This window comes from Canis lupus, chromosome 1 (genome assembly GCF_003254725.2).
Source record: "Canis lupus dingo isolate Sandy chromosome 1, ASM325472v2, whole genome shotgun sequence".
NCBI classification, from domain to species: Eukaryota; Metazoa; Chordata; class Mammalia; order Carnivora; family Canidae; genus Canis; species Canis lupus.
Window position 1 is genome coordinate 53,481,538 of NC_064243.1, and position 27,473 is coordinate 53,509,010.

At 40.2% G+C, this 27,473-nt stretch overlaps 1 protein-coding gene across 1 annotated transcript in view; it reads right to left on the reverse strand.

The window, feature by feature from the left end:
- Positions 1 to 27,473, reverse strand: part of PDE10A (phosphodiesterase 10A) — a 298,350-nt gene that overhangs the window by 31,542 nt on the left and 239,335 nt on the right. Inside the window, exons 14-18 of the mRNA XM_025422715.2 lie at positions 21,824 to 21,966; positions 19,561 to 19,644; positions 17,807 to 17,957; positions 13,814 to 13,969; positions 2,646 to 2,818 (exon numbers count right to left, since the gene is read on the reverse strand). Of these exons, the coding sequence (XP_025278500.2) occupies positions 2,646 to 2,818; positions 13,814 to 13,969; positions 17,807 to 17,957; positions 19,561 to 19,644; positions 21,824 to 21,966 (707 nt within the window). The remainder of the gene's footprint in view (positions 1 to 2,645; positions 2,819 to 13,813; positions 13,970 to 17,806; positions 17,958 to 19,560; positions 19,645 to 21,823; positions 21,967 to 27,473) is intronic.

A 27,473-nucleotide genomic window follows, 5' to 3' on the forward strand; every position in this document is an offset into this window, starting at 1 on the left:
ACAGGAAAACAGATTTGATAAAAACAAATGGGAGATTTGACCTCATGAAATTAAATTTCTTTATAGTCAAAAGAAAATCTGAATAAAATTTTTGAAAATAGCCTAGAGAAAATATTTGTAACATATAACAGAGAAACTCCTAGCACCCTTAACAAAATATATAATGTACACTTATTTATCATAAAAAGTAAACAATTCAACAAAAAATATACAAAAGCTCTGAACAGACATATACATAGAAGTAGGAATAATAAATGGCCAACAAACATGAAGCAATCTGTAATACAGAGAGCTATCAGAAAATGGCACATTTAATGAGCAACAATTTTCACTCACATGTTAGGAGGAGTATCTATTTTTAAAGGACCAATAGGTCAACAGGTAAGACTAAATAAGCAAGTTTATTGCAGCATTATTTACACTGCAAAATTCTAGAAATATCTGACCACCAGTATGGGGAAACTTTTAATAAGCCTTTATATTGTTGTACCCCATTCTACAAGGTGTTATGTAACTCCTCAAAAAAGGGAATGCATCGTGTATAATCACATTTTTATTAATAAAAAACAGAGGACAGTATGTTTGTGTAGACATAGTGTACAGACAGACACACACACCCCAACACAGAGCTTTGGATAAACACAGAAAAGTACATGGGATGATTTTAATACCAATTAGATTGCTGGCATGGAATGCAGAAAAACATAATATTCTTCTTATATACTCTTCTGCACTCTTTGAATTGTTAAGACAAACATGCATTACCTTTAAAATTAACTGTCCAAAATTTAATCATCCATAGGTAGACAGTATACACCATTAACACACACACATATGCATTAAGCACCAAATATACTATTTGTAATTAGATTTTAAACTTTCTATTTTAAAATATTATTGTAACCATTTTGCTAAAAATATATGAAAGAAACTTGATACTAGTTACATGACTCTTACTTATAACCTAAAAAAATGTATGTGTATGAGTTTCAGCAAACCAAAGGCTACTTTCATCCAGGGTCTATTTTCCTAATCTTATAAACCACCATTAGAAAGAGAACTGTAAACAAACACCTGTTTTTACAAGAGCTACACACAAAACCTGTTGCAAGCAGAGGAAGATGTGCTGGGAAGAACCTCTGTGGCCCATAATGACACTGACCCCTTCCATGGTCCTGGGAGGGCCCTGGCAATGTGTTCAGACTGCCCTAGGTGAAAATAAGGTATCTCTTTTTTCCTTAAACAGGGTTCCCGAAATTGTCTAAATTTCAGGCTCTGCAAAATCTGGACCTGCCTGTTTGAATGCAAACTGAATCACAAACAACGACGGCTTAATCAAAGGAATGGATATCATTTTACTACATGTATATGATATTCTTGAAGAGGTAAACTTTATTGCATATCTGTAGTCATTTGTAAACCTCATGTTTCGTGTTTGTGGTACCTGAGTGAATTGCTTCTAAAAGCTTTAAAGCAAACTCTTCTAAAAAAGAAATGTTATGCTTGTCCTTCTCCGATTGACTTACTTCACTCAGCATAATACCCTCTAGTTCCATCCACGTTGAAGCAAATGGTGGGCATTTGTTGTTTCTAATGGCTGAGTAATATTCCATTGTATGAGCACTGGGGTGTTATTCTGTATGTTGGTTAATTGAACACCAATAAAAAATAAATTTATTAAAAAAAAAAGGCAGCTACATAGGTAAATTAAAAAAAAGAAAGAAATGTTATGATCAATACTGAAGGTGCACAGAGGAAGAATGGACAGCACCTGAACAAAGAGAATATAGACCCAAGTCCAGCAGGACTAGCAGAGACCAGTAAACAAGTGTTCACAAATCTCAAGGTAAAGATGGCATCCCTTAAGATGGACTTGATCAGACATGGAAACCACAAAGGGAGAGTCCTAGCAGGAAAAGGTGGTGGTCATACCTACAAACTGACAAGAGGAAGAGGCAGGTTAGCCAGTAGACAGAGATCTACTATACAGATGGTGGACAGGTTCACCATGAACACACCTGATATATTTCTGAATCCATTAGGTAAGACATGCCTTCCCAGAAAAAATAAACCAGATAAATTTAGCCTGATACGTTAGAACATTTTAAGTAATCTAATTCTCTTTGTTCTGACTCCATGTTCATGAAACAAACTTTTGTCACTTAGTTTCCTAAATCCCAGTACTCTGATGTTTATAACTAAAATTATGTTAGATGAATAAGAAGGAATTCCAGTTTTATCCACCAATCACATTAACCCGATCAATAAGATCCGGATTCTGAAAAATGAATCCATTTTCATTTCCTTTTGAGTCTGTGAAGCCAATGACTAAACCCTGGACTGAAATGAATTCAAGGAGAGACCTCTTGCAAGATGACTTCTCTTTAAAAGTATCCATTCCTGTGTGAGCAGTTTAAGTTGCAATTCATATATTTTAATTATCCCCACAATTCACACTCAGTAATTCTGTCAAATAAGGAAACATGCAAAGTAAATATAAAGTGCATGTAAAACAAAAAGAAAACATATAAAGATTTTTACATTTCTTCCTTCAAATATAAATTTATGCTAAATTATATTTCTGTTTTTAAGTTTATTTCAGATAATAGTTCCTATGCTTCTAAACTTTTAAAAATTATTTTTACCTATGTGATTGATTATTAAGGTTTAGCGATCCGGTCTGGTACATCTCTTCCAACTGTTTCCTGTTTCCAAAGTATAAAGCAAGGTCTGTGGCAATGATGGCTTTGCGGATGATCTCAAGCACCTGTTCATATTCACTGGAGCTCAGGGTGGAGAAGATATTGTGCCCTTCCAACTATGGAAAAAACACAAATAAACACCACCAATAACAAGCACAAGCTCTAATCTTATGACATTTGCAGGTACTTGAAACACAGTCAGTCAATGGCATTCGGCACACAAATGACAAGTTTGGGGGGAACAAAAGGATAGTTTGTAATGATTAATGGAAATTAATGTGGTTTTGCCTTAAGCTACAACAATTATGTTACCATGTAAAGGATCTATTTCCTACAGTAACATCATTTGCTACCAAAAAATCCGAGTTATTTAAATATAGATCTAGTTTTTGGATATTTCTAGTAAGCTATTAAATGACTAGAAAATGTAAAATATTTAAGACATTTCTTCTTCTAAAGATTTTATTTATTTATTCATGAGAGACACACAAAGAGAGGCAGAGATATAGGCAGAGGGAGAAGCAGGCTCACTGTGGGGAGCCTGATGCGGGACTCGATCCCAAAACCCCAGGATCACTACCCGAGCCAAAGGCAGACGCTCAACCACTGAGCCACCAAGGTGCCCTTTAAAACATTTCTTCTTAAACTAACTTAAAACTTTAGTAATTTTTATATTAGAAGGAAACTAATGGGTTATAAATCATGTATATCTTTGTCCACTTCAGCACATCTAACAAATAGTAACCTACTTCCTCCATATCCTTGAAGAAACGGTTCCACAATCTCAAAATGAAGTTTAGTCAGGCATATTAAAATTTCTCCCAACGGGTTAACAATCCTTTTATGTAAAACACAAATTGCTGAGGTGAAAACACCCCCTCTTCCACTGTGGTCACAGGAGGGAGAACAGCAAACTAAACCCTGGACAAGACTACACACTGGGCATTTGTACTCTAGTACCTCAGCATTATTCTTTTGCATATGAATCTGTTAAGAATTTTCTAGAATAACTTTTTCCATGGGCAGCCTGGGTGGCTCAGCGGTTTTGCACCACCTTTGGCCCAGGGCCTGATCCTGGAGACCCAGGATCGAGTCCCATGTCTGGCTCCCTGCGTGAAGCCTGCTTCTCCCTCTGCCTGTGTCTCTGCCTCTGTCTGTCATGAATAAATAAATAAAATATTAAAAAAAAAAACACTTTTTCCTCTGAGAATCTTAAGTCTTTATTTGTAATTGAGATTAAAAATGGGTTGTTTTTTTTCAAACAAAAAGACTGAAATAATAAGGATGCATTCAATTTGTGGGCTCATCAATTATTGTTAAATTATTCATTATGAGACAACATAGTCCTACTGTAACTGATTGCTTTCACTTGCTCTAAGCTATACTTATCGGCTGATACAATACATTAAAAACTTGAAATTATTAAAGTATACTTTTTTTTTACAAAATCAGACATCTCACTAAGACGTGGCCTCCTTCCTATTACCCTGAAATAAGGCTGTATGTGCACCATTTTTTTCAATCAGAATCATTATTACCTAGTTTTTAGCTTTTATAAATATTTAAATTATCCTATGATAAATGCAGCAAATGGGGTTGGTTATTTTTCTGACAGTAATAATAGGAAGGACTTACATTTATAGGATGCTTGAAATTCACAAAACATTTTCAAAGACATGATTTCACTTTCAAATTATAAAATTTAAAGAACTCTCTGAAGAACTCTTTGGAATCTAATTGAAATGAAGTTATTTGTTGAATCATCAACAGGATTTTTCTTTGCCTGAGGAGTAATTGCGGTGCTTAGATAAACTGGTCATTTTGGTCATTTTTAGTAACACAATCTCACTTGAAGCAGCCTTCATGAATACGACAGCCAAAGGGTAGACGTGATGGCCGACTTCAGGTCAACATGAGGAAGAAACCCCTGAAGTTCAGTTACCACGGGGATGATGTAGGAAATGTTGTGGGTGGAAGGCTGAACCCAGGCTGCTTAGTCACTGAGGGGACAGGGGGAAGAGATTCAAGCTCTGGGAAGGTGGTTGAACTCAAACTTCCAAAAATTTTAGAGCAGGAAGTTAAAAGAAAAGAACTTTTTTCTCTGACTCCTGCTATGAAATCTGCTTTGCTTTCATTTCATCCTAACTCAAGGAAAAGTAGCAGTTTCCGTTTCAATACTTAATGCCTTGTCACCTACGCTCCCAAAGCGTAAACATGTTTCACACTGGTATGCATGGTTGGTTCTCATGCACACATCTACTATTGGCAGGCTGTCAAAAGAGCAATCACATGTGAAAAATATTTATGTGCTTTATTACCAATAAACCATTAAATTGTAGTGTATAAAAATATTCTATCATACTGTTGAGAATTTTTCTTTAATCCCTCTAAAATAGGGACTTCTTAGCCTGGGTTCTAGAAATTGTCTCCGGGACCATAGAGTTACAAACTCACTGCAACTATATATATACGCACACATACACACACATATATATTTAACACACACATATTATAAAAATATGTTTGCTGAGTGTGTCATCCTTAAGGACATCTCAAAAGTATCCATGATCTATCGCAAATGCAGATGATTTTAAAGGATCTGTATATTGTTGGCTACTTCAGATTTATTATTTCTTTCATTGCTTTTCTTTTTAAAAAAATTTTTTTATCTAAATTCTAGCTAGTTAACATGCAATATTGGTTTCAGGGACTTTTTGATATGAAAGGAAACTAGGTGGAAAAGTTTAGCAGAGGTCCTTTGTAAGGGAAAGTTGTAGCCAGAACCCTTTTACTGCTTCCTTCAATATTCTGCAAGAGCAAAGGTAACAAATACATGAACTGTATACCTTTAAGAGGATCAAGTACATATTTTTCAGCACTTTGCTCCTACCAAAGGAAAAGAAAATAAGGGAGATACAGCAACCAAACAGAGCAGATAAATAGCTTTAAATCTTTTAAAAGCTCCAATTTCACATTAGTTAACATTAAAACCTTATAAAATAATACCTTTTATATACCAACTGGTGAGTTTATTATAGTTAATGTCCCAGGTTGTACTGTGTAAAGTTTATATGAATTTAAGGCAGTTCATCCCATTTTGTATCAATCACGCATTTTATATTGGGAAATTTGTCTAAAATCCAAAGATGGATGAACTGCATATAGTCAGTCCTCAGGCCTGTGAGAGCATGAGTGGGCTCTGTTGCAGGTGCTCTAAGCAGCTGAGGTCTATGAGCTACTAGAGAGCATGGGCAATGCTGGAATCAGCTATGTGCTGGAAGCCCCCTGGTGACCCATTCCCTAGGTGGGTCATCTTTCAATCCCTCCGACTCTCAACAGGGTGACCCCACAGATTTCTAGCCATTGACTGCACTGCCTCTGTTCTTCCCATCACAAGATGAAGAAAAGAGGTCTTTACTGATTTGGCAGATACTTCGTCTGCAAGGCTTCACTTTGTGTAAGGATGTTCACGGGACAGCAGCTACTCTGCCCATGGGCCCAAACAACATGAGTTCATTCTGTGAAGGGTTCACAGCTTAATGGGAGAGACGCGTATAAGCACGCAATAAAATGGATGGAGCAGTCTCCATGATGGAGAAGACCTCGGGCAGGGACACGGATTCTGCAGACAACGAGGGGCCACAAGCCTGCACGGAACAGCAGGAGACCACACGTGTTCCGTGGGAGCCACACAATTTCAATATGGCTCAAGCACATCGTCTGCGTGAAAAAATGGTGACAAATAGTAAGAGTTCAAACAAAGGCCTTGTGTCAGAACTGAAATGATCACCGGAAGGCGACAAGAAGGGTCAGGACAGGAGAGGCCTGTCCTACGACAATCACTCTAGCAACAGTGTGGGTTTGGTTAGAACCAAAGCAGAAAGACACGCTGATCCATCTTTCCTCAGCAAGCTTTTAAAATATTATTATTAATCATAAAGAATTCTCCTCAAAGCCCCATGCTGCTTAGTTCTATGAAAGAGATTCTTAAGGAAAGGCCCTGGGGCTCAGATTTTAATACCTGTATGCCAACCAGCCCAAGCCCACCGGGTGGGTTTAAGTCACCACCACAGGAAGCCATAGGCATGGGCTGAATCATTCAGGGGGTCTGACATGACAAAAGTCAACTGCATCGAGCATTCACAATGGCAACAGCTGGATATTTATTCTGATACTTAATCACCTACTTCATCAACCACAGGATAGGAAGCATAGTAGTACTGTAATTAAGAACTTAGGATTTGGAGTCAAACAATTCTAGCTTTTAATCCTGTTCACTTACTAGCTGTATGACAAAGGACAAGTTATTTAACCTCTTTGATGCACATTCCTCTTATTTGTAAAATGGAAATAAACTGTGATACCTATCTCATAGAATGTTATAAAAATCAATGTGTTAATACGTGCAAAATTCTTAGGTTTCTGATTTATTTATTTATAGTAAGTATTAAGTATATAGTGTTTATAATGAGCACCTAATAAATGATGAAGTGATTACTATGACGATGACTGTGATGAAGAGAACAAAATCTACCAGTTTAACTGCAGCCAGAGCAAAGGGACAGAAAGGAAAATCAAACAAACATATATGCCTAGAAAAAAATTTGGTAGCCAAAGATCACTTTTATCCACTCAGAATACATCTACAGAAAGTGACAGGTTGAAGCTAGCCTCTGTGTGATAACTTTTAACTTATTAGTAAAGGCAGTGTTGGAGAGAAGTATGATAACTTTGCAGTAAATTCTACTTAGTACAGACAGATTGGAAGAATTGCTTGTTAGCAACTATAGGAAGTAATGAAAATGTTACAGGATTCCAAAATGCTGGGTATAAAGATAATTTTCTTAACATGTAAACATATTTCAGAATCTAGACAATTCAAGATTAATGGAATATTGAGAAAATTTTCTTTTTTAAAAAAAGATTTTTTTTTTAATATTAGAGAGATAGAGGGAGAGAGAGAGTATAAGCAAGGGGAACAGCAGAGAGAGAGGGAGAAGTAGGCTCCCCACCAAGCAAGGAGCCTGATGTGGGATTCTCTTCTGGGACCCTGGGATCATGACCTGAGCCAAAGGCAAATGTTTAACTGACTGAGCCACCCAGGCACCCCAAGAACATTTTCTTAATAACAAGAAAGATTATTCCTAATTGGTCTTTTTTAAAATTTTGACTTTGAGTACTTGACATGGAATATTCACAGAAGGCAAACATACAGAAAAGGGTGGCTTTGATATTCAAAATAATCATTGACATCTCATTAAGAGAGAATAAGTGGATTTAATATTCTAGCACTAATGGTTCTACCACAATTACTAAAATGTGTGGGAGAGCTTTGGGTAAGGAAACAAAGCTTACTTGTTTTCTTGGATGTCACTGGTCACACAAAATAGTCTCCTTACTTGGAGGCATTCTACTTTTTGTTTCAGTATCAAGCCACCTAAACTCTTTGTTGTAAGGAGACTCACTCACTCTCCCTTAAATAAAACTTGGCAGTTTCCCGTCTCCAAACTCTGTACTCACTGTTTTGCCTCTCCTGAACTCTTTTGCATCCACATTTGGTACTTTCCCATGACCACCAAGCAGCCACCTCAAGAGACCTGGTGATGGGTGGGCAGGGACAGGGATGAATAATGCAGGCTTATAATGGGCTTATAATGGGCCCGCATTGGGCTTATAATGCGGAGTAGGGGCAAGGTAAACTCACCAATAGAACATTTCAATACAATGTGAGAGAAACTAAGATACATGTCTGTTTGCGGGCTCAGGGGCCATGTAATGGGGCACATGGCAGTGACCCAGCTGTGTGGGAGAAGTCATAAAGTAATTCCACTGGAGGAGGTAATACCTGAGCTGAACCTTGACAATAAGAAGTTGGCCCAAAGGCAGTGGGAGTATTACAAGTAGGAAGGATCCAGGCAGTGACACAGAAGCAAGAAACAGTCTGCAGCTAAGAAATACAACATACAACAGTCCTAGAATACCCAGGCGCCATTCACTAAAGACTATTCACTTTACAACTGGAATTTATTGGGGCACCTGGGATGGCTCAGTTAAGTGTCTGCCTTTAGCTCAGGTCATGATCTTAGGGTCCTGGGATTGAGTCCTGCCATCAGCCTCCATGCTCAGTGGGGAATCTGCTTCTCCCTCTCTGTCCCTCCCCCTGCTTGTGCTTCTCTCTCTGTCTCTCAAATAAATAAATACAATCTTAAGAAAAAAAGAAACAATTTATTCTTGACACCACAAAACCCACTGACTTTTAAAAAGGAGAATAACATGTTTAGACATGTACCTGGGTGATGGGTTTGAGAAACGTGGATGATGGACTTGAGCCTGGAGAAATGGTGGTCAATGAGGGAAAAAAAGGTAGATAACAGATGATGAAGGTTGAATGCGGGATGTCAAAAAGCGAGGCCATTGGTGACTCACATAGGCTGTAGGAGGGCCAGTCCAGCATGTAGTAGAAGTTTCCTGTCTGGAATGCCCAATGTGACCTATAGACAGCCTAGAACCCCAATCCCCAGGAAACCAGTCCTGATACCCTGATGTTAAGAGGTAATGGGCAGTGTAGCAAAAATAAGAATGCAGATAATAAGTAAGACTACTTCTCTTACTTTATCCATGACCTAACCTCCTCCCACTGCCCACCAGATCCTTCTCAATGACAAAAGTGAAGATGAGCCAGGAACAAAGACTCCTCCTGCCTTTCTGTGAAGTTATGTGTTTGTGCGTTAGATTGAGATTAGCTTTTTAAATATATTTTCTATTCTCTGTTTGTTGATGTTGCTGGGGTCAGCCAGGGGTGTGATGGTGCTCCCTCTAGTTGCCCAGATTATCCAGTAAGTAATAGTGGCAGCCACACCCAGCCAGCAGGAGGTTAACAAAACTGACAAACTCACACAGACACACAGAGCCTTGGGAAGGCCTGATGGACAGCTATCTCCAACCATTATATACCAAATTATTTATCTTCTATTGGGCCATGCTGCCACAGTTCCAGATCCACAATCATCTTGTAGCCAGAGTGATAAAGATCTGCAGAGATCAGGATAGCAACAGGCAAACCCCTTCATAATGGTGAACAATGAAGATAAACAGAGACACCAGAGGTATCCATATGCTACAACAATATATTATCTTGTCCCTTATTTTAGTGACTGGAAGTTGGAATTTTTATTATTACTCTATTACTATTACTCTAGAATATCACCTTAAATTGGTCAAATTTGGAGTCGTTTTGATAAAATATAAAATTGGCAGGCCCTGGCAACAGGATGTGGGGGTGCGGGTGCAGAACGATGACTCTCAGGTCACCCCCCTGTGGTAGTTTGGTCATGGAGGCCACCACCAAAGGAGATATAAAACAATAGGCACAGGGCAGCCCCGGTGGCTCAGCGGTTTAGCACCGCCTGCAGCCCAGGGTGTGATCCTGGAGACCTGGGATGGAGTCCCACATGGGGCTCCCTGCATGGAGCCTGCTTCTCCCTCTGCCTGTGTCTCTGCCTCTCTCTCTCTCTCTCTCTCTTTCTCTCTCTCTCTCTCTCTCTCTCTGTGTCCCTCATGAATAAATAAATAAAATCTAAATAAAAAAAATAAAACAATAGACACAAATTTGGTCACACCTAATGCTGAGTCCAGGTGTTTGGAAACAGAAGTCCCCCTGTGCCCCAGGTTGAGGCACAGGTGTGAGAGCCACAACCAACGGGTGATGGAGAGGACTCCAGAGAGCAGCCCAGCAGAGCAGTGAGAGGAGCCACATGGAGGCACATGGAGGTGATGGAGAGGACAGGGATCTAGATGCAAACCTTCCTCACTCCCCACTCAGGCCTGCACTGCTGTCTGCCCCTCTGCAGGGAGGGTCAGGTGGCGGCTACCCCGGGCCTTTAACTGAGTCCACTGACTGGTACCAGCTTGCCTCATGGCTTTCCCTTTTTTCTTCTTGGAATATTTACTCCCCAAAGGTAACATGCAGCTGGGGCTCAAGACCCTTCGTCAGCCCAAATTGGGCTGTTGGGGCCCTGAGGGGTCTGTTACATCAGTGTTTATCCTCCATCCCCCTTTCATACCCACAGATTGTTTTCTTGTTTCTTTGTTTTTCCAGGGGGGGAGGGGGATGTCGTTGGGATTATTAACCTCTAATTTCTATTTTCTGCCTGCTTTCCTCTCCCCTCAAGTCCTCTGTACGAGCTGTTGCCTTCAAGGGGCCCTTGGGGGATGAGGGAGAGGACTCACTCAGGGCTCGCCTCCGCTGTGTCCATCCTCCCTCTGGAAGGGAGGAGAGGGAGGGCCTCAAGGGCCTCAAGCTGGGCTCTGGGTGAGGCCTGGCCCCCTCCCAACCTTGGTTCTAGACTGTTACTCCCAGCTTTGGGACGTTTTCAGATCGATGACTATTTTAAAATTAAAACTAGGGATCTCTGGGTGGCGCAGCGGTTTGGCACCTGCCTTTGGCCCAGGGCACAATCCTAGAGACCCAGAGATCGAATCTCCCAGTGCATGGAGCCTGCTTCTTCCTCTGCCTGTGTCTCTGCCTCTCTCTCTCTCTCTCTCTCTCTCTCTCTGTGTGTGTGACTATCATAAATAAATAAAAATTAATAAAATAAAATTAAATTAAAACTATTTTACTGACATGGCAAAAAAAAACAAAACCAAACAAACCCACACCACATGCTCCAACGGAGCAGGGATTATCACATCCCCTCAGCCTACAATGGGTGTTGGCAGCTGTGAGGAGCTCAATAAATGCTATGAAAATAAAATTCAAGGGGCAGTTAGAGATGGATCTGAGAAGAAGTACTCAGAGAAGTATTGTGAGCATAAATGTCAAATCAGCATGGAGTAGAGGAATTTCCAGAAAAAGGAAACCTTCCCTGGATACTCTTGCCCACGGAGGTAAGGCCATCGGATGACCCTGCTACATTTCTTCCTGTCCCAACTCACACAGGAGGCTGCAGCTCAGTTCAGGACAGGGATTTGGTTTATAAATGGTGAGCTTTTCTTTATAAATGGTGGGGTTTTCGCCTAGACCTGTGGCAACGCCCAGGGCTTCCTTCCAGCTTCTCCTCCTTGTGATCTGAGGAGGACTGTAAGTATGTTGAGTAACTGGGCTTCTCTAGAGATGAAGAACACATGTGTCCATCTTCACTCCGGCCTCCTCACTGACTGAAACCCCATCTCCAATACTCGGAATCTAATGATTCTTCAAAAGCTTCTTGCCAACAGCTGCCTGAACTGAATTTACTGCCGTGGGTTCTGCTTACTGTGCTCTGATCACTCTAGGAATGCTGCGTTGTGTAATGCAGAGCCCCCACATTGCCGAGGGCTTGCTCAAAATGAGATAGACCATTCTGAACTTCCGTTATTTATGGCAGCGAATGGGGCAAGTCTCGCAGCATGGAGCAGGGGTCAGGGGTAGCTCCGGCCACCCCATCTGTACGTGGTTTGAACACTGCTATGTCACAGGCTTTAATTTTTTGTTCTACCCAGCAGCTGTGTACTTTGTGCAATCCCTATTTCAAAACAAGTCCTATTATATTTAAAATAGGTTTTCCAAAGAAACTTTATAAAGGCTAATAAAATTATTTGCAGATTACACTGCTAAAAATGTTATCATAATCAAATGTATGAATTAGGATATGGTAGTGAGTCTGAATTAACTCTAAATGAAGGCATCCCGATGTCATTTTTGGCATTTACTCTTCTTCCTGTACAAACAGCCTGGAATCATGAGTAAGATCAGGGTACCTATAAAAACCATCATGAAGTTCTATAATGTTTGTCATTTACAAAAAGCATGTTTCTATACACACACATACAGATATATACACACCCACACACACCTTTTATCCTGCTTAAATTACTAGGTAGGCACATTTGTATCTATCCATTCATCCACCTATACATACATCATTTTAAAAATAAAGAAAGGATTGGTGCTAAGGGGACAGCAGGAGTGTGATTTCCTACTGCTTTCAGGGACAGGACCAGCTGTGAACAAGTGGAATAATCCACTACCCGCTGGATGTGGCTTAAAAGTCCCTGAAGTAGCTCTGTCTCTGACACTCCTCCACCGTGACCAGCAGGTAGCTAGCAGGGCACTTCAGCGAGGTCACCACTTACTTTCTGGTGAAGAAACAGGACCCAGACAGGTCCGTTGTGCTGGGTTTTGGAAAGGTCTGAGCAGGCAATACTACCTGATGATTCCTGGGACACTTAGGATGAAGAGAACAAACAAGGCCAGTCAGGAGAAGCTGAGGAGAGAAAACCACAGCCCGGGAGCTCAAAGAGAGGCCCAGGCTGTGTGAGACTGGGAGATGCCAGGCTGCAGACACTCTCCTGCCTTGCACTCGTCCACCACTAGCCCTGCTGGACTTGCTGCTGGCGTTTATCACACAGCCCTGAGGAGCTCATGTCCTTCCTTAGACACATTGCCAGAGGACCTCATGGGATTTCTCTTCCTACTCTGAGGCTGACAGCGATGGGAAAACAGAGTCCACTCCTCTGACATTAAAGCACATTTAAGAAACTGTCTGGGAGAGTAATCAAACCATCATGAATCAGATGACCTGATGAGCAGCTACCTGGTGAAGGTGAGTTTGAGGACGAATGTTTAAAGTGAAGACAGAGTGTATATATCAGACATTGAAGTGAGATCTGCCTGGGTCTAAATCAAGCACCAAGAATATCTTAAAAGCAATAAAATAAAAAACAGGACACACATAAAAACTAAAAGGACTTCAGTAACTTAAAACCTTGATTTGCTTAACTCTCAAGATTCACTGTTCAGTATATTTGGGTTTAAGAATATGATAATCCATATAAATAAGTTAAAGATGTGAAACAAACTTTGCCTTAGAGTATCATGTACTTAAATATCAAATGTGTCTGCAAAATATATATACATTCAAAATCTTCACCAAGGAATCATCATCAAAAAACCCCACGATTATCTGATGATGACTATACAATACAATGTTCTACAATAAAATGTAGCTGCTGTGGTTAGGAAGCCAGACCAATATCCCTTGTTTACTTATAAACCATTAGTACCCCTCTGGGAGCAGGGGGACCCCCGACACGTCAGAGGCAGCAGGTGGGCACGTGGCACAGGGGCTCACCTGGAGTATGGACACTGTCTGGGAGAAGTGGTGCTGCTCCATGGTAGAGGTGGAATAGAGAGCTGCCAGAGGGTGATCGAATTTCTGCAGGTAGCTGTTACTGAAGCCCCTGTGGTCCAGGTCATGACACAGACACGCGATTAGCAGTCCTTTGCGCTTCAAAAAATAACACAGTGCACAGATGTTCAAAACAAGGAAATGGATACGAAGGGATTTACAGCTTATCACTCCTATTATATGGACAGGCTCCTGCCATTCCAATAGCCCACATCCTTAGGAATCTTTAAAATTCCAGATGATCTAGCTTCTTTTTTAACCTCTTTGTTTTTCTCCTTATGAACTTGACAATCAAATTATTCTTGAGTTATCTGGCTCAGCTCTGGGGTGGTTATCAAATTAATGCAAATATTCCCAAGAATTATAGATCAAGCAAATCTGAACAAGGGGGAGGACAGTTTCAGTCCTTCATTCAAAAAATCCATCCAATGTTAAATTCCAACAACACTATTGCTATTATAAATAAATAAAGGAACATGACAAGTAAATCACATGGCATGTGACAAATGGCAAATTGTACAGGGAGAGAGAGAGAGAAGAGGCAGAAGCAGGGGAGGTGTTAAGAGACAAGGTGAGCCACAGAAAGTCGATGTGAGCAGCCTGGAGGGTGAAGGAGAGAAGCAGGAGGTTCAGGGAGAGGAGCACATGGGTGCTAGCTCTTGCCCGTGAACCTGCCCTAATGGTCAATCAGGAAGATGATGGGAGCTGTGGCCAGAGGACAGAGAAGAACAGCAGAGAGGGTAGACTGAAGATCTTAACAGTCTTAAAAACTCTATGGTCCTTCCCTGGTTCCTGCAGAAAGCAGGGAAGGACCACAGAGTTTTTAGCAGAGAGTGATATCATCTAACTTACATGTTTTAAAAGATTACCATGCTGGCAACGGTACTGAGAACAGACTCCAGGATGGGGAGAGAAACTGGTTGAGGAGGCTTTTGTAGTGAATCAGGCAAAAGTTCAGACCAGAGTGATAGCACTGGGGGCTCAGAGGACATGATTAAGTCTGGCTGGGTTTTGCAAGCAAGGTCACAGGATTTCCTGAGGGTCCGGGTGTGAGCCAAAGGGACGGCAGGGAGAAGAGGAGGGGAAGGAAGGAGTCAGGCATGGCTGCAAGGCATTTCACCTTGGAAAGCGTAGGACTGTCAGCAACTGAGATGGCACAGTCGCAGGTGAAGGAGGTTGCAGGGAAGAGGTCAGGAGTTTAGCTTTGGATTGAGGGGTGATGTCTATTTGATACTCAGGGGAGATTCTGAGCTGAGCAGGGATGCAGGTCTCAGTTAGAAAAAGAGAGATAGGTGTCAGTGTATCTGGCATTTTGGGCCACAAGACTGGCTGAAACCACCAAAGCTGCTGTGGAGGTCGGAGGAGGCCAAAGGTCTGAGCCTTCAAGTATTCCAACTTTAAGTCTGAAGAAAGAGAAACAGCAAAAACTCTCCAAACCTCCAAACCTGTGTGGTCAAAAGAAACCAAGAGAGTTGGGCATCCTGAAGCCAAGTGGAGACAGTGACTCAAAGAGCTGAGATTCAAGTACTGACCCTCAGCAGGCAAGGCACACAGTACTGGTGATCTGGCCCAGGGCATTTTTTGGGGGGAGGATTCAAGTTGGTTTCAGAAAAAAGGGGAGGAGAGGAATTGCAGCCAGTCAGCAGGGGAGCTCTTCCACTGGTCTGTGGCAAGAGGCGGCTGAGAAATCAGGAGAGCGCTGAGTGGAGGGGGAGACAGATTAAGGTAACAACAGGGTGGTCCATGCAGAGAAGACATTCCAGCACAGAACATGTTGAGGGAGCAGAGGGAGGGATGAGCTGCTAGGGCAGGTCCTCTGAGGGGTAGATGGTGGACAAGGTCAAGCGGAAAGGCCGGCTCTGGAGAAGAGCCTGGTGAATGTTCTGGTGAGTGTGTAGTCAGAGCCCACAGGGGGAGATGCTGACATGCAGGACAGGGTCTGCAGAAACCTCACACATTTAACTCTATGCCTCCAAAATGCTCCTCTCTGATCCTCATTGAACAGAACTAGTTTATCTTGCAAACCTACTGGACAAGGAGGCCTCCCAGAACACCAGCACCCCTCAACTGCTGGTATTTGCATGGGAGCAGTCCTGTAGGCTCGGGGGTCTTAGGATAACTGAATTAGTTACATTCTGAATACTATTTTGGTTTTGGGTTGTTCCCATATTTTCTACTGTTATGTCAACCATGATGAATCTGGTAAGAAATTTCAAGGTTTTAAAATCTTACACAATAGGTAAAAGCAATTTTTTAACCTATTTTTTTATTGACATAAAGTTCAGTAATTTTATTAAGAGTAATGCCAGAATTAAGCACATGAAAATAATTTACGAAGTGAAGAATTATCTTTGCTAATATACTCCTTTAATAAGATCAAATGATAATTTCTTTTTTTTTTTAAGATTTCATTCATTTATTTGAGAGAAAGAGATAGCATAAGTGTGGGAGAGCTGAGGGAGAAGCAGGCTCCCCAGTGAGCAGGGAGCCTGACCTGGAGGTCAATCCCAGGACTCTGGGATCATGACCTGAGCTGAAGGCAGATGTTTAACCAACTGAGCCACCCAGGCTCCCCTCAAATGATAATTTCTACTAGCTCTATCAGAGGTTTAATATCCTTTTTAAAAATATATTTTGAATTTTTACACATATCATTTTGGGATTATTTTTAGCCAAAAGGACCTGAGTTTTTGTGAAAACATAATGATGTAATTTTAAAGATGAATTAGGAACTTAAGTGAAAATTAATTTGTAGCTGCAAAATTCTTTCACTTATCTTAAAATTTTCCATTTTTGAATATATATTTCAGTGTAATTTGGTAGTATGGTTTCCAGAGTTGTCAAACTCACAGGCTAACCTATGGCAAATAAGAAAAGGAAACTGCTTTCTTAAAAGGAACTCAGTGGAAAAAATGCTGAATGTCTCAAAATATGGAATTCAATGGAATAGAAAAATCAGAATAATTTACATGAAAAAAGAACAAATTTCATCTTTTTTTTGGTAACAAATATTAAGTTGTTAGGCTAATTAAGCCCTACCAAAAGATTATTAATAAAAGAAGGAAAAATTGACTCTTTCTTTAAAATAGCACCTTTTTCCCCTAAAATATACCTTCTGAATTTCCTGGCCAGATTGTAAACGTGGTCTGATAGGATGGAAGAGGCACAGGACCGGCCTTAGGAGTGCTGGATTCTAGTGGATGTACCCTTGAGGAAAGCACAACATCCTCATGACCGAGATGACATAGTCCGTGTGGCCTCTGAAGCAGGAAATCAGTTTTGTGGAGGAGCAGAGAGGGGATTCAAGTTGGGCTTTTTGGGAGGCATTGCTAGGACCGTGTGGGGAGAGGACATGCTGGTGGTCAGCATCACTGAGTGCTGGGCTGGGGGCTAGAAGAATGGGCTGGACAGTGGTACTCGAGTGGACTCGGCAGCCCCAAATCTCTGAGTGTGTTACCAGCTTGGGGTATGGAAAGTCAGGAAGTCAGTGAAGCATCACAGCACCCACTGCCTCACCGGACAAGACATCAAATACATACTTATGCCTTAACTATAATTGATGATTTAATGCTCTGGGTTCTCAAGTCAGTAGGATATGTCTACATTACCCAGCACACGAGGGTAAGGGCAAAAATCTACTTTGTTTATGAAACAAAGACTTTCAGAAGTCTTGGGCTTTTAGAGGGAATAGAAAGTAAAAAACTAGTGTTTCCTCGGGGGAATATTCTGGTGAAGTTGGAATTTCTGTATAACATTTCTTATACAGAATAATAGGACAAATACAGGTGCAGCAACTTCAAAGTGTGCTTCTATTCAATTATTGGGGTCAACAAGTCATATATCCATATCGGGAAGGTGCTCCAGACACAGAATATTTAAATCCACTCAGGTTATTTGAAGTGGAAAGATAACAACAAAAAGTATGTGCACACCCACCTCCAAGTCAGTGAAGAGCCCGTGGTTGTTCTGGAGGATGGCATACATGCAGTGCGCTACGGTGACTGCGTGTTTCCAGTTGTGATAAGGAACCCGCCGATAGTTTTTCTTCACAGACATAATAAAACGACACAACTTTTCAAGCTCAAAGCTGTGTGGAAAAGAGAGTGTTATGACAGAAACTGATAAAGAATCAATACATTCTAGCTGAGACTCTGGTTTAAACCTCTTTGCGTGTACCCAAATACACTCACGACCGTGAAATCTTCCACAGTGATCGAGTCCCGGAGAGCTGGGGCCACACTCACTGCTTCCCTTCCATTCCTCTAGCCAGCTAAGAGACAAAGGCTCATGCAGAGCTTGGGATCGGACAGATTAATTGGCCTCCAGGGGGGCACACAACAGAGTCAGCATGCGGTTGCCCATCATTAACTCCATCACCATCCTCACCTTTCAAGCATTTCCCACATCCCACTGTGCTTGACAGACAACATTTCATCACCCCGTTTGAGGATGTTTTGAGATGTTTTCCAAAAAGCACACTGAGATTCAGGAGCTGCAAATACGTACACCACGAGAATTTCCTGGATGAGTGACTATCCTTTTAAAATGGATCTGTAGTATTATGGCATGCTCAAATTATGAAGTGGTAAGTGGCCATAACCAAAGTCCTGATACAGTATATAAAACCGTATGACACGTTTTTATTATGCAACGTTGTTATTACATTTTATTTTTATATTATCATGTATTTCTACTTATTTAAGGCCCCAGCAACTCTTTGGGGGAACTTAAGGCTGCTTAAAACAAATATAAAACGGGGCTCTTTGAAATACCAAAGAGATGGGAGTTCATAAAAGATACATAACCTATAGATATATAACCTTTATTTTTCTCCACTGAAAATTTTCAAATATCTTTGAAGTATAAGGTGTGTCATCTTAAGAGTTCCAACTGGCCAAACTCTCAACTGATATCTAAGTGGAGTTAATTAGCCTATGTATGTCCTTTCAAAAGAGCAATTTATAAAAGTCACCAAGAGAAGTAAGAGAAGACACAGAATTCAAAAGCAAAGGAGAGAGAGTTTAGTTCCAGAGAAACTAAGAGCCTTTATAAGCCATTTACTGATTAAATGAGTGAAAAAAGAGAAAAGGAAAATTATTCCTTGCATTTTCAGTATGTGTGTTGAAGCTGTAAAGGGTAAATGGAAAGTCCCAAGAGGCCTCTAGGGCAGGGGACAGGAGAGGGGATGGACCCGCGGGGGAAGGGAGCCACCGTGGAATCGCTAGGAAAGCGCTCGGCGCTGATCTAGGAGACCTGGTTCCTTCACACCTGTCCTAACAGATACATAATGTTGGCTGAAAGCTGATGCTAAATTCAATGCACGTTTTCCAAAACACCCTTTCAAACAGTACATAATGATGTGGAGCAGTAACCCTTGCCTCTTCCCATTACACAGCCTAAGGCAATTTTCACCTGTGTTTTTATCATCACCTGGAAGACACATGGTTGTTCGCCAAGGGACAGCCACCCTGGCAAAGAGCTCGGCAGGCTGTAAGGGAAATCCAAGAAGGCTATAAATCTGTCCAGTAATTTCAGCCTTTTTTTTATTTAAATATTTCGAAAAAATTATTTATAGATGGCATACTTTCAGATAATTATCAACCAAGAAAGTGACAAGGCATTTAGGCAGAAGGAGGAAGAGGTCAGATCACTCAAAAGCTTACGAAGGAAGTTTTTAAGGTCATTCATACCAAGACGTCCCACAGGAACGATGGACCATGTAGACAAAAATTCCAGGCCACATGTTTTCAAAAGGACCAATATCAAAGTGGAATCTGAGATGCAAAGAACACAAAATTGATTAGTAAATATAATTAGGATAAACATAAAAACAAAGTAATTTAACTTTTTGTCTATTAAGAAAGTAAGAAAACACTGGGAGTCCAGCCATCCCTTTACTGCCTTCTCAGTCACATCTCTGTTGTATTTAAATGTTTCCAGGAGGAAATTCCACACATTCCCTTAGGAACTCAGCCCAATATTTAAACCATAGCTTAATTTTCTATTAAACAATCTATAAAGAAAATGATGTTGTGGCTGTTATCAGAGCAATGAAAGAGTACAAAATAATTTTATTATGAGTGCTACATGTTTTACACAACTGATAAACAAGGGGAGGAAATAGAATTTTTTTTAGAGTTAAAAATTTTTCTATCTCCTATTTAAGTCCAGAGGAAACACTTCATAAATACAAATATCCGAAGTTATTACTTATTTTTTCATTTGCTAATTACGAACATTTAACCCAAATAAACACAATGGTAAAATATTAAAAGAAAACATTTTCCTCTAGTTATACTTCTGACACCAAATGTGTAACTTCTCCACACCAAGAAATTCTTCTACCCTCTGCAGACAGCAACGATACCCTATGACTCCACTTACTTTTGACACACCTGCAGCCAGTGCAGACCACGCAGGTTAAGGGCTCAGTCCCCCAAGACTGCACCCCTCGACTTTAGATGCAAGTCCAGGCCACGCATGCTTCTGGTCACCGGCTATACATCAGAGGTCTCCACAAACCCCACCTTAGGTTTTATAATGCACTGTGATAGGTCACAGAACTCAGGGAAACACTTTACTTACTATTATCAGTTTATTATTAGGGATACAACTCAAGAGCCAAATGGAAGAGATGCAGAGGGCAAGCCATGTGGGAAGAAGGGCTGAGGAGTTTTCATGCCTCTGTAGGGGCGCTGCCTTCCCAGCACTGAAGGTGCTCACCAACCTGAAAGCTCTCCAAACCCCTCGTGTAGGGCTTCTAGAGGTTCCATTGCATAGGAACATTTGATTAACTCAATCCCCAGTCCCTGTCCCTGACCAGGAGGCTGAAAATTACAACCCCAAACCATATAGTTGGTTCCTTGGGCAACCATCCCCCGTCCTCCTACAGTCCTTCAATAGCATAAACTCAAGTGTGGTTCAAAGAGGTTCATTATGAATGAGAAAAGACTCCTCTCTCGCTCCAATCACTCAGGAAATTCAAGTGTTTTTTAGGAGCTATGAGCCAGAAACTAGCTACACAGACCAAATATACATATTTCTTATTAGATCACTGTATGTACTATATGTAAACCATTTAAAGATAAACTGAGGCAGATAAAAAGTCTTCTGAGTTTATTTGAGCAAAAATCTCTTCAGACAGGGCAGTGCCAAGCCATGGGTGGTTAGAAGCACTCTGCTAAAGGCGTCAGAAGAGATCCTTGCACAGGGAGGATGAACGAGCAAAGGCAGGTGATTACTGATGGTAGCTTACAGCCCAGTTCGCTGTCCATACCTGGTCCCTTGGGCTTTCGATACATAACCTAGAGGCACTTCAGGCTTAGCTTTTGTTTGCTCACACAGGCTGCTCTAGCATTAGAGCCGCCTTGGTCTGACCTGGCCTCCTTGTTGCATTAATACTTCCAATTATAAGGCAAAAATCAGCTCTGGGTTACTCCTGCAGATCTTTGGTATGGAGTTGAACAGTGCTGGTTTGCACATACAATGAACATACAGATCACCAGAGGTCCTACCGCCAGGAGCTCACACCTAGGAGCACGGGATTTGAAAACAAAGTGTGAAAGCTGCACTAATTATTACTACATTCCAAAATATCAGTCTGCAAATGTAAGATTATATGGAAATAAAAGCCTTCAGATCTCAGATATTCAATGCCATCTTCAGCATGAAGTGCTATAAATGCAGTGTAAAGTAGGCAGAAGACTAACAAGGAAAGCTAACGTTTAATTCATTTCAAAATGATGCTGAGATTCTTTCCCTAGAGATAAAGAGATGTGGCCTCTGTGTCCACGACCCATCAGGAGATGTGAAATCACCTTAGACAGGACAAGGGAGACACATGGAATCACACATGTGATATGGTACTGGCAGCTCTACTGCTGTACCCATTTCAAACTTTAGGCAAAATCAAATTAAAAATTGGTTTGTGGAGAAACAGGACAAGATGCTCACAATTCAATTTCTTTGCAGAGGCGCACAGGGAGGTTGAAGCGCATGAGGCCCTGCCACTCCTCCGCAGTACAGATGCTATGGTAGGACAGCTTCTCCATGGTCACCCGGTAAATGCACTCAGAGTGACGGATTCTGTGGTACATCTAGAAAGCAAATCCAAAAAACAAAAAAAAAAAAAAAAAAGGGAAATAAGTGTTTAAAGTAGTCACTAAAGTCCAAAATTCGGTATAAAAGAATCAGAACTGTAACTAGTATGACTCTATTATATCTCCATATACGCTGAGGATACCCACACATGTGCCCTTGAAGATACAAAACACTGAAGTTATTTTTTTTTTTAATTCCACCTCCATTTAAAAAGATTTGTTAACTTCTCTCCTCAGACACTGTCTCTGGATAGTGAGAGGCCTTGGTATTTGTCCACTGGCCCCTCCTTAGACTCCTAGCCTCCAGAACCATGACAAATCAGTGTCTGCTGTTTCTAGGCCATGTGGTTTGTGGCACTCTGTTCCAGCAGCTCAAACACACAGAGACAGACGCCACCAAGCAGGAGGTAAGTTTTTTTCTATGTCTCCTTTCAAAAATATTTATCTTAATTCTTGGTGATGTCAAAGTCCTCTAGTTCCAGAGTCTCAACAATGCTTGACCATGAAGCCCTTTATCAGTAGAAGAATTTGGGAGATGGGTGCCCAATAAATGTATACTCCTTTAGCAATTACATCCACATGCACTGTGCAAATATACTGTTTATATTAAAATAGAAAAGGATAAAAATACAGAATACATATTTTAAATATTTTATTACTGAAACGACTCTTTTTAGCCTTATTAGCCAAATTACATATTTTATAATGAAAGCACTAATTAAATATATGTTATCAACTGTCAATTTTTTCATTTACTACTTTGTGAAATGGTGATGTTAAGGTCTGGGTTCAGTTTGATTTATTTCAATACTTAGATTTTCAGTTATACTATTTGAGAAAGATATGCCAAAAAATATGTGGATCCAAATGGAATAAAGGACTGGCTGTTCTTAAATATCCCACTTACATTTTTGTTTCCAGCCACTAATATTTTTGGCTTAAATTCACATAACTTTCCATTTCCCTTGATGCCAATCAGTTAATCCTGCAAACGAATTAGCTGCATCCTTATATATTATCAAACATGTTCAAAACCAATGAAACTTAATGAAACTCTTCATGGGAAAGATTTTAGTAAGCTAAAAGCTGTTTCATAAAGTGAAGTCATAAAAAAATATTCCATTTTAAAGAAAGAAAGAGGTAAAAGGGAATAAAGAACAGATGGAACAACAGCAAATAATAAGACGGTAGATTTATACTTAAACATAAAATGTGGCAGTCAAAGTATCCTGGTTAAAAGGCACAGACTGTCAGAGTGAGTAAAAAGCAGCAAGACTCAGCTTATTCTGATTACAAGAATCCTACTTTAAAGACCCAAATCAGGTAAAATGGATGGAAAAGACATAGCATTTAACATCAATCAAAAGAAAGCTGGAGAGGCTGTATTAATATCAGATAAAGTGGATTTCAGAGAAAAGACTATTATCAGGGATAAAGAAGGATTACTTCAAATGATAAAGGGGTCCATATATCAACAAGATGTTGCCAAACATCAGTTGTTTTTCTATAGGTGTGCAGAGGCAAGGTATGGAGAAAGGACAGCAAACATACCCAACGGTGCCGGATCAACTGGACCCACATGCAAATAAATAAAAGCAAGATGACCCTTACCTTGAACCATATACAATAATTTACTAAAAATGGATCACAGATCTAAATGCAAAACCTAAACTTTTAGAAGAAAGCAGGAGAAAATCTCTGTGACCTTAGGTTAGGCAAATATGTCTTAGATACAATGGTAACAGGATAATCAGACAAAAAAATCTAATAAATTAGACTTCTTCAAGATTAAGAACTGCTCTTAGAAAGCAACTATCAAGCCAAACACTGGGAGCAAGTATTTTCGAATAATTCACGTGATAAATGACTCATATTTAGAATATACGAAGAACTATCAAAACTCAGCAAGAAAACGAGCAATTGCAAACAAAAAAAGAGCATTTTGAGAAGACACTTTATCAAAGAAGACACAGACATGGCAAATGTGGAGGAACCAGAGTACATATAGGGATGCTATGGGCCTTTACAAGGGTACAGCCACTTGGCAAACCAGTTCGGCAGTTTTCTAAACATCCCCCTATCACCTGACCCAGCTGCTCCACATCTAGGTGTTGACTTGATGGAGATGAAAACATACACCACACAAGGACTTGTGCACAGATGTTCATGCAGCTTTAGTTAAAACCTAAAAATAACTCAAATGCCCATCAACAGGTGACTAGATTACAGTACATCTATTCGATGGAATATTCAGTAGTAAAAAGGAATTAAACTACACGTGTGATGCCATGCACAAATCTCAAAATAATTGCGCTGAAAGAAGCTGTACAAAAGGGAATACAGATTTTATGATCCATACAGAATGGATTCCATTCCATTTTATGATTCCATTTAAATTTCTGGAATTTACAATAATTCTAGAAAATGCAAGGTACTTTATTATGGTGACAGAAAGCAGATCAACGGCTACTTGAAATGGGGGGGGAGAGGTAAAGATGCGGAGGGTCAAGGGGCATCCAGAATCTCGTGATGAGGTGGGTTTATTGTGTCTGGATCACAGTGATGATTTCCCTGGACTGTGTGTACAAGCACTCATCAATCTGTACCTTCTACACCCCCACAGTGTGCCATGTACTTATAAACCTCAGTAAAGTAACTTAACAATGTTCTGCTCCCAGTCTCTGTAAAGGTCTGTGATAACTTGTATACGTGGGTCACATGACCATGGAACAGTGACAAGGAGAATATGCAGACTTGTTTTCCACATGCTTTCTTCATAGGAAGAGTTAATTTGGAAAAGCACCTGTTTTCTTATTCAGTGTGAATGCCACTTGCAATACTAAAGTCAGATTAAGTGCTGTTTATTTGAATGTATCTTCTAAATAATGAAATATTGACTATATTTTGTCATCAGAACACATTGGCACACTTGGAATATTTATCTTTTTTGTGAAAGATGAAACACGTAGTAATCTATTAATTCAACAACTGTTCCAAGTACTTTGCCACAAGCAGCAAGTGCGGGAGCAGCACAACAGAAATAGATGTACATTTCAGAACTACCTTCATAACTGAATTGTGTGGGCCAACTGGTATGTAATCCCCCTTCTAATATGGCTGAAGAAGAACCTGGATCAGGTGAAAAATGTAAAGACAGAATGACTGTTAGCTTACTAATGACTTTTCAGGATTATTATTTTTCTTATTTAAATCTGGGTTTAGTTTGGTGTAAACATTTAATCATGTTTGCATCTAGGTTTTGTGATGCAACATGCAGGGGATTAGAAGAGTTTCAACCTGCTGGGCCAGGCTCCTCTAACGACACGACTGAGTTAACTCAAGAGTGTCTACACTGACTGATGCATTCTTCCAGGGACACATGGAACCCTAGACAGATTTTAAGAGGACTGATTTCTACCTCAACTTCTTCCACACATTCTCTAACTTTAAAAAAAAAAAAGGCTTTTTCCCTACCTCCCATTTCAAAATAACCCCTTCCTCAAATTGCTCTAATACAAAACCCTCTTAAAACAAAAGGAAATATAAAATATGGTATTAATGAGGTTTAATAGTGGTTTCTAAAGTTTTCATAAAATACTGAAGGTGGTGAATCTAAATAAATTTTTAGCTGACAGATCATTTAAAATAACTGATAGAGTTATCAGTACATTTTGGCATCTTAGCTCAGGTGGAGTTTGAATTAAGAGAAATTGCTATAATAAAATTCTATGTACTCATTAATGAAAGCAATTCTTGGGGCTTCCTCAAAAATTTCTCAATTAATAGGAATAACATTGTTGAAGACTGGGAATCCAATTCAACAATGTCAAAGAACAAAATTCAAAGATGGAAAGGACATGGCCAGAAGGAGTTCCTGCGGTACGAGACAGGGGTATCAGTAGAGCTCTCTGGGAGACAAAGAAAGAGGAGGATGGCAGAGGCTTACATACAAACTCTCTTCCAGAATAGTGAGAAGAGGGAATGTGTTTCAGAGGAGAAACCTGGCGGACACAACCTCAACCAAGTGATGAAGCTAGCATTGCCAGTGAAAGGATGTGTGCCTGCTAAGGGGATGTGATGGGAATACATCATTCCGCCACATTCTTGTCAAAATTATGACCTCAATATAATCATGTGGAAATACCAGACAAATCCAAAGTAAGAGGCATTCTATAAAATAACTGGCCTATACACTTCAAAAATACTCAGGCCATGCAAGGCAAAGAGTAAGGAATGTTTTTAGGTTAAAGGACAGTAAAGAACAGTTTAGCCAACGCCATCTGGTACCTGTTTAGGGCTGAACTGTGTTCCCCAAAACTCATGTTGAAATCTTAAAGTCCTAGTACCTCTGAATGTGATGTATTTGGATAAAGGGCCTTTAAGGAAGTAATTAAAATGAGGTCAACAGAGTGAGCCTGCAATCGATGCGATGAGTGTCCTTAGAAGAAAAGGAGATTAGGACACAGACAAACACAGAGGGAAGACCATGCAAAGACACAGGGAGAAGAAGGCCACCTCCAGACCAAGGAGAGAGGTCTCAGGAGAAACAACACCTACTGACATGTCCATCTTGGACTCTAGTTGCCAAAACTCCCTGCTGTTTAAGCCACTCAGTCTGTAGCATTGCTCATGGCAGTCCCCACACACACTGATACAGCACCAATGTGAACTTCTGGACTTTAAATTACTTGAGCTTGTATTTTCTAAAGACAGGCAATAATTTATATTTTTGATAACTATTTATCAAAATTTCCTAACATGGTTGCTGTGACCACATGTATACTAATAATGACATATACTACTACAAGCCAAAATTAATTTTTAACACCTATTATACATGTTTTAGATTATTTTAATTAACAAAACACTCCTAAAGTATATTACACTGGGTCAAACTTTTGTGGGGTAACAGAAATATATACATTCAGAGAGAGAAAAGAAGGATGCGGTAGTTTCCAATCATCAGAGCCTGCTGTATTCTTAAATGGTCTATAATGGCTCTCAAGTAGCTATAGTAGTTAGATTCCACTGGATGCACTTAAAAATAGATGAAAGTCAATATTCAGGATATATGAGAAATTACATTCTCTGCAACTTTTCTTTTTACAGATTTGGTTTATTTATTCATGAGAGACAGAGAGAATGAGAGAGGCAGAGACATAGGCAGAGGGAGAAGCAGGCTCCATGCAGGGAGCCCGATGCGGGACTCGATCCCAGGACTCCAGGATCACACCCTGGGCTGAAGGCAGGCGCTAAACTGCTGAGCCACCCAGGTGTCCCCCAATCTTTGCAACTTTTAAACTAAACAAATGTAAACTGTTAATATTTTTATATAAATAAAATATATATCTATATATATAAATATATAAATAAAATATATCTCTTATAAAAGAGAGAAACACAGGTGTAGAAAATGTTTAAAGCATAAAGTATCATGTATTTCTGATGAACTAGGTAAAGAGAGGTCCCCATGAGAGGTGTGCGGTGATAAAGAGGGAGAAGGA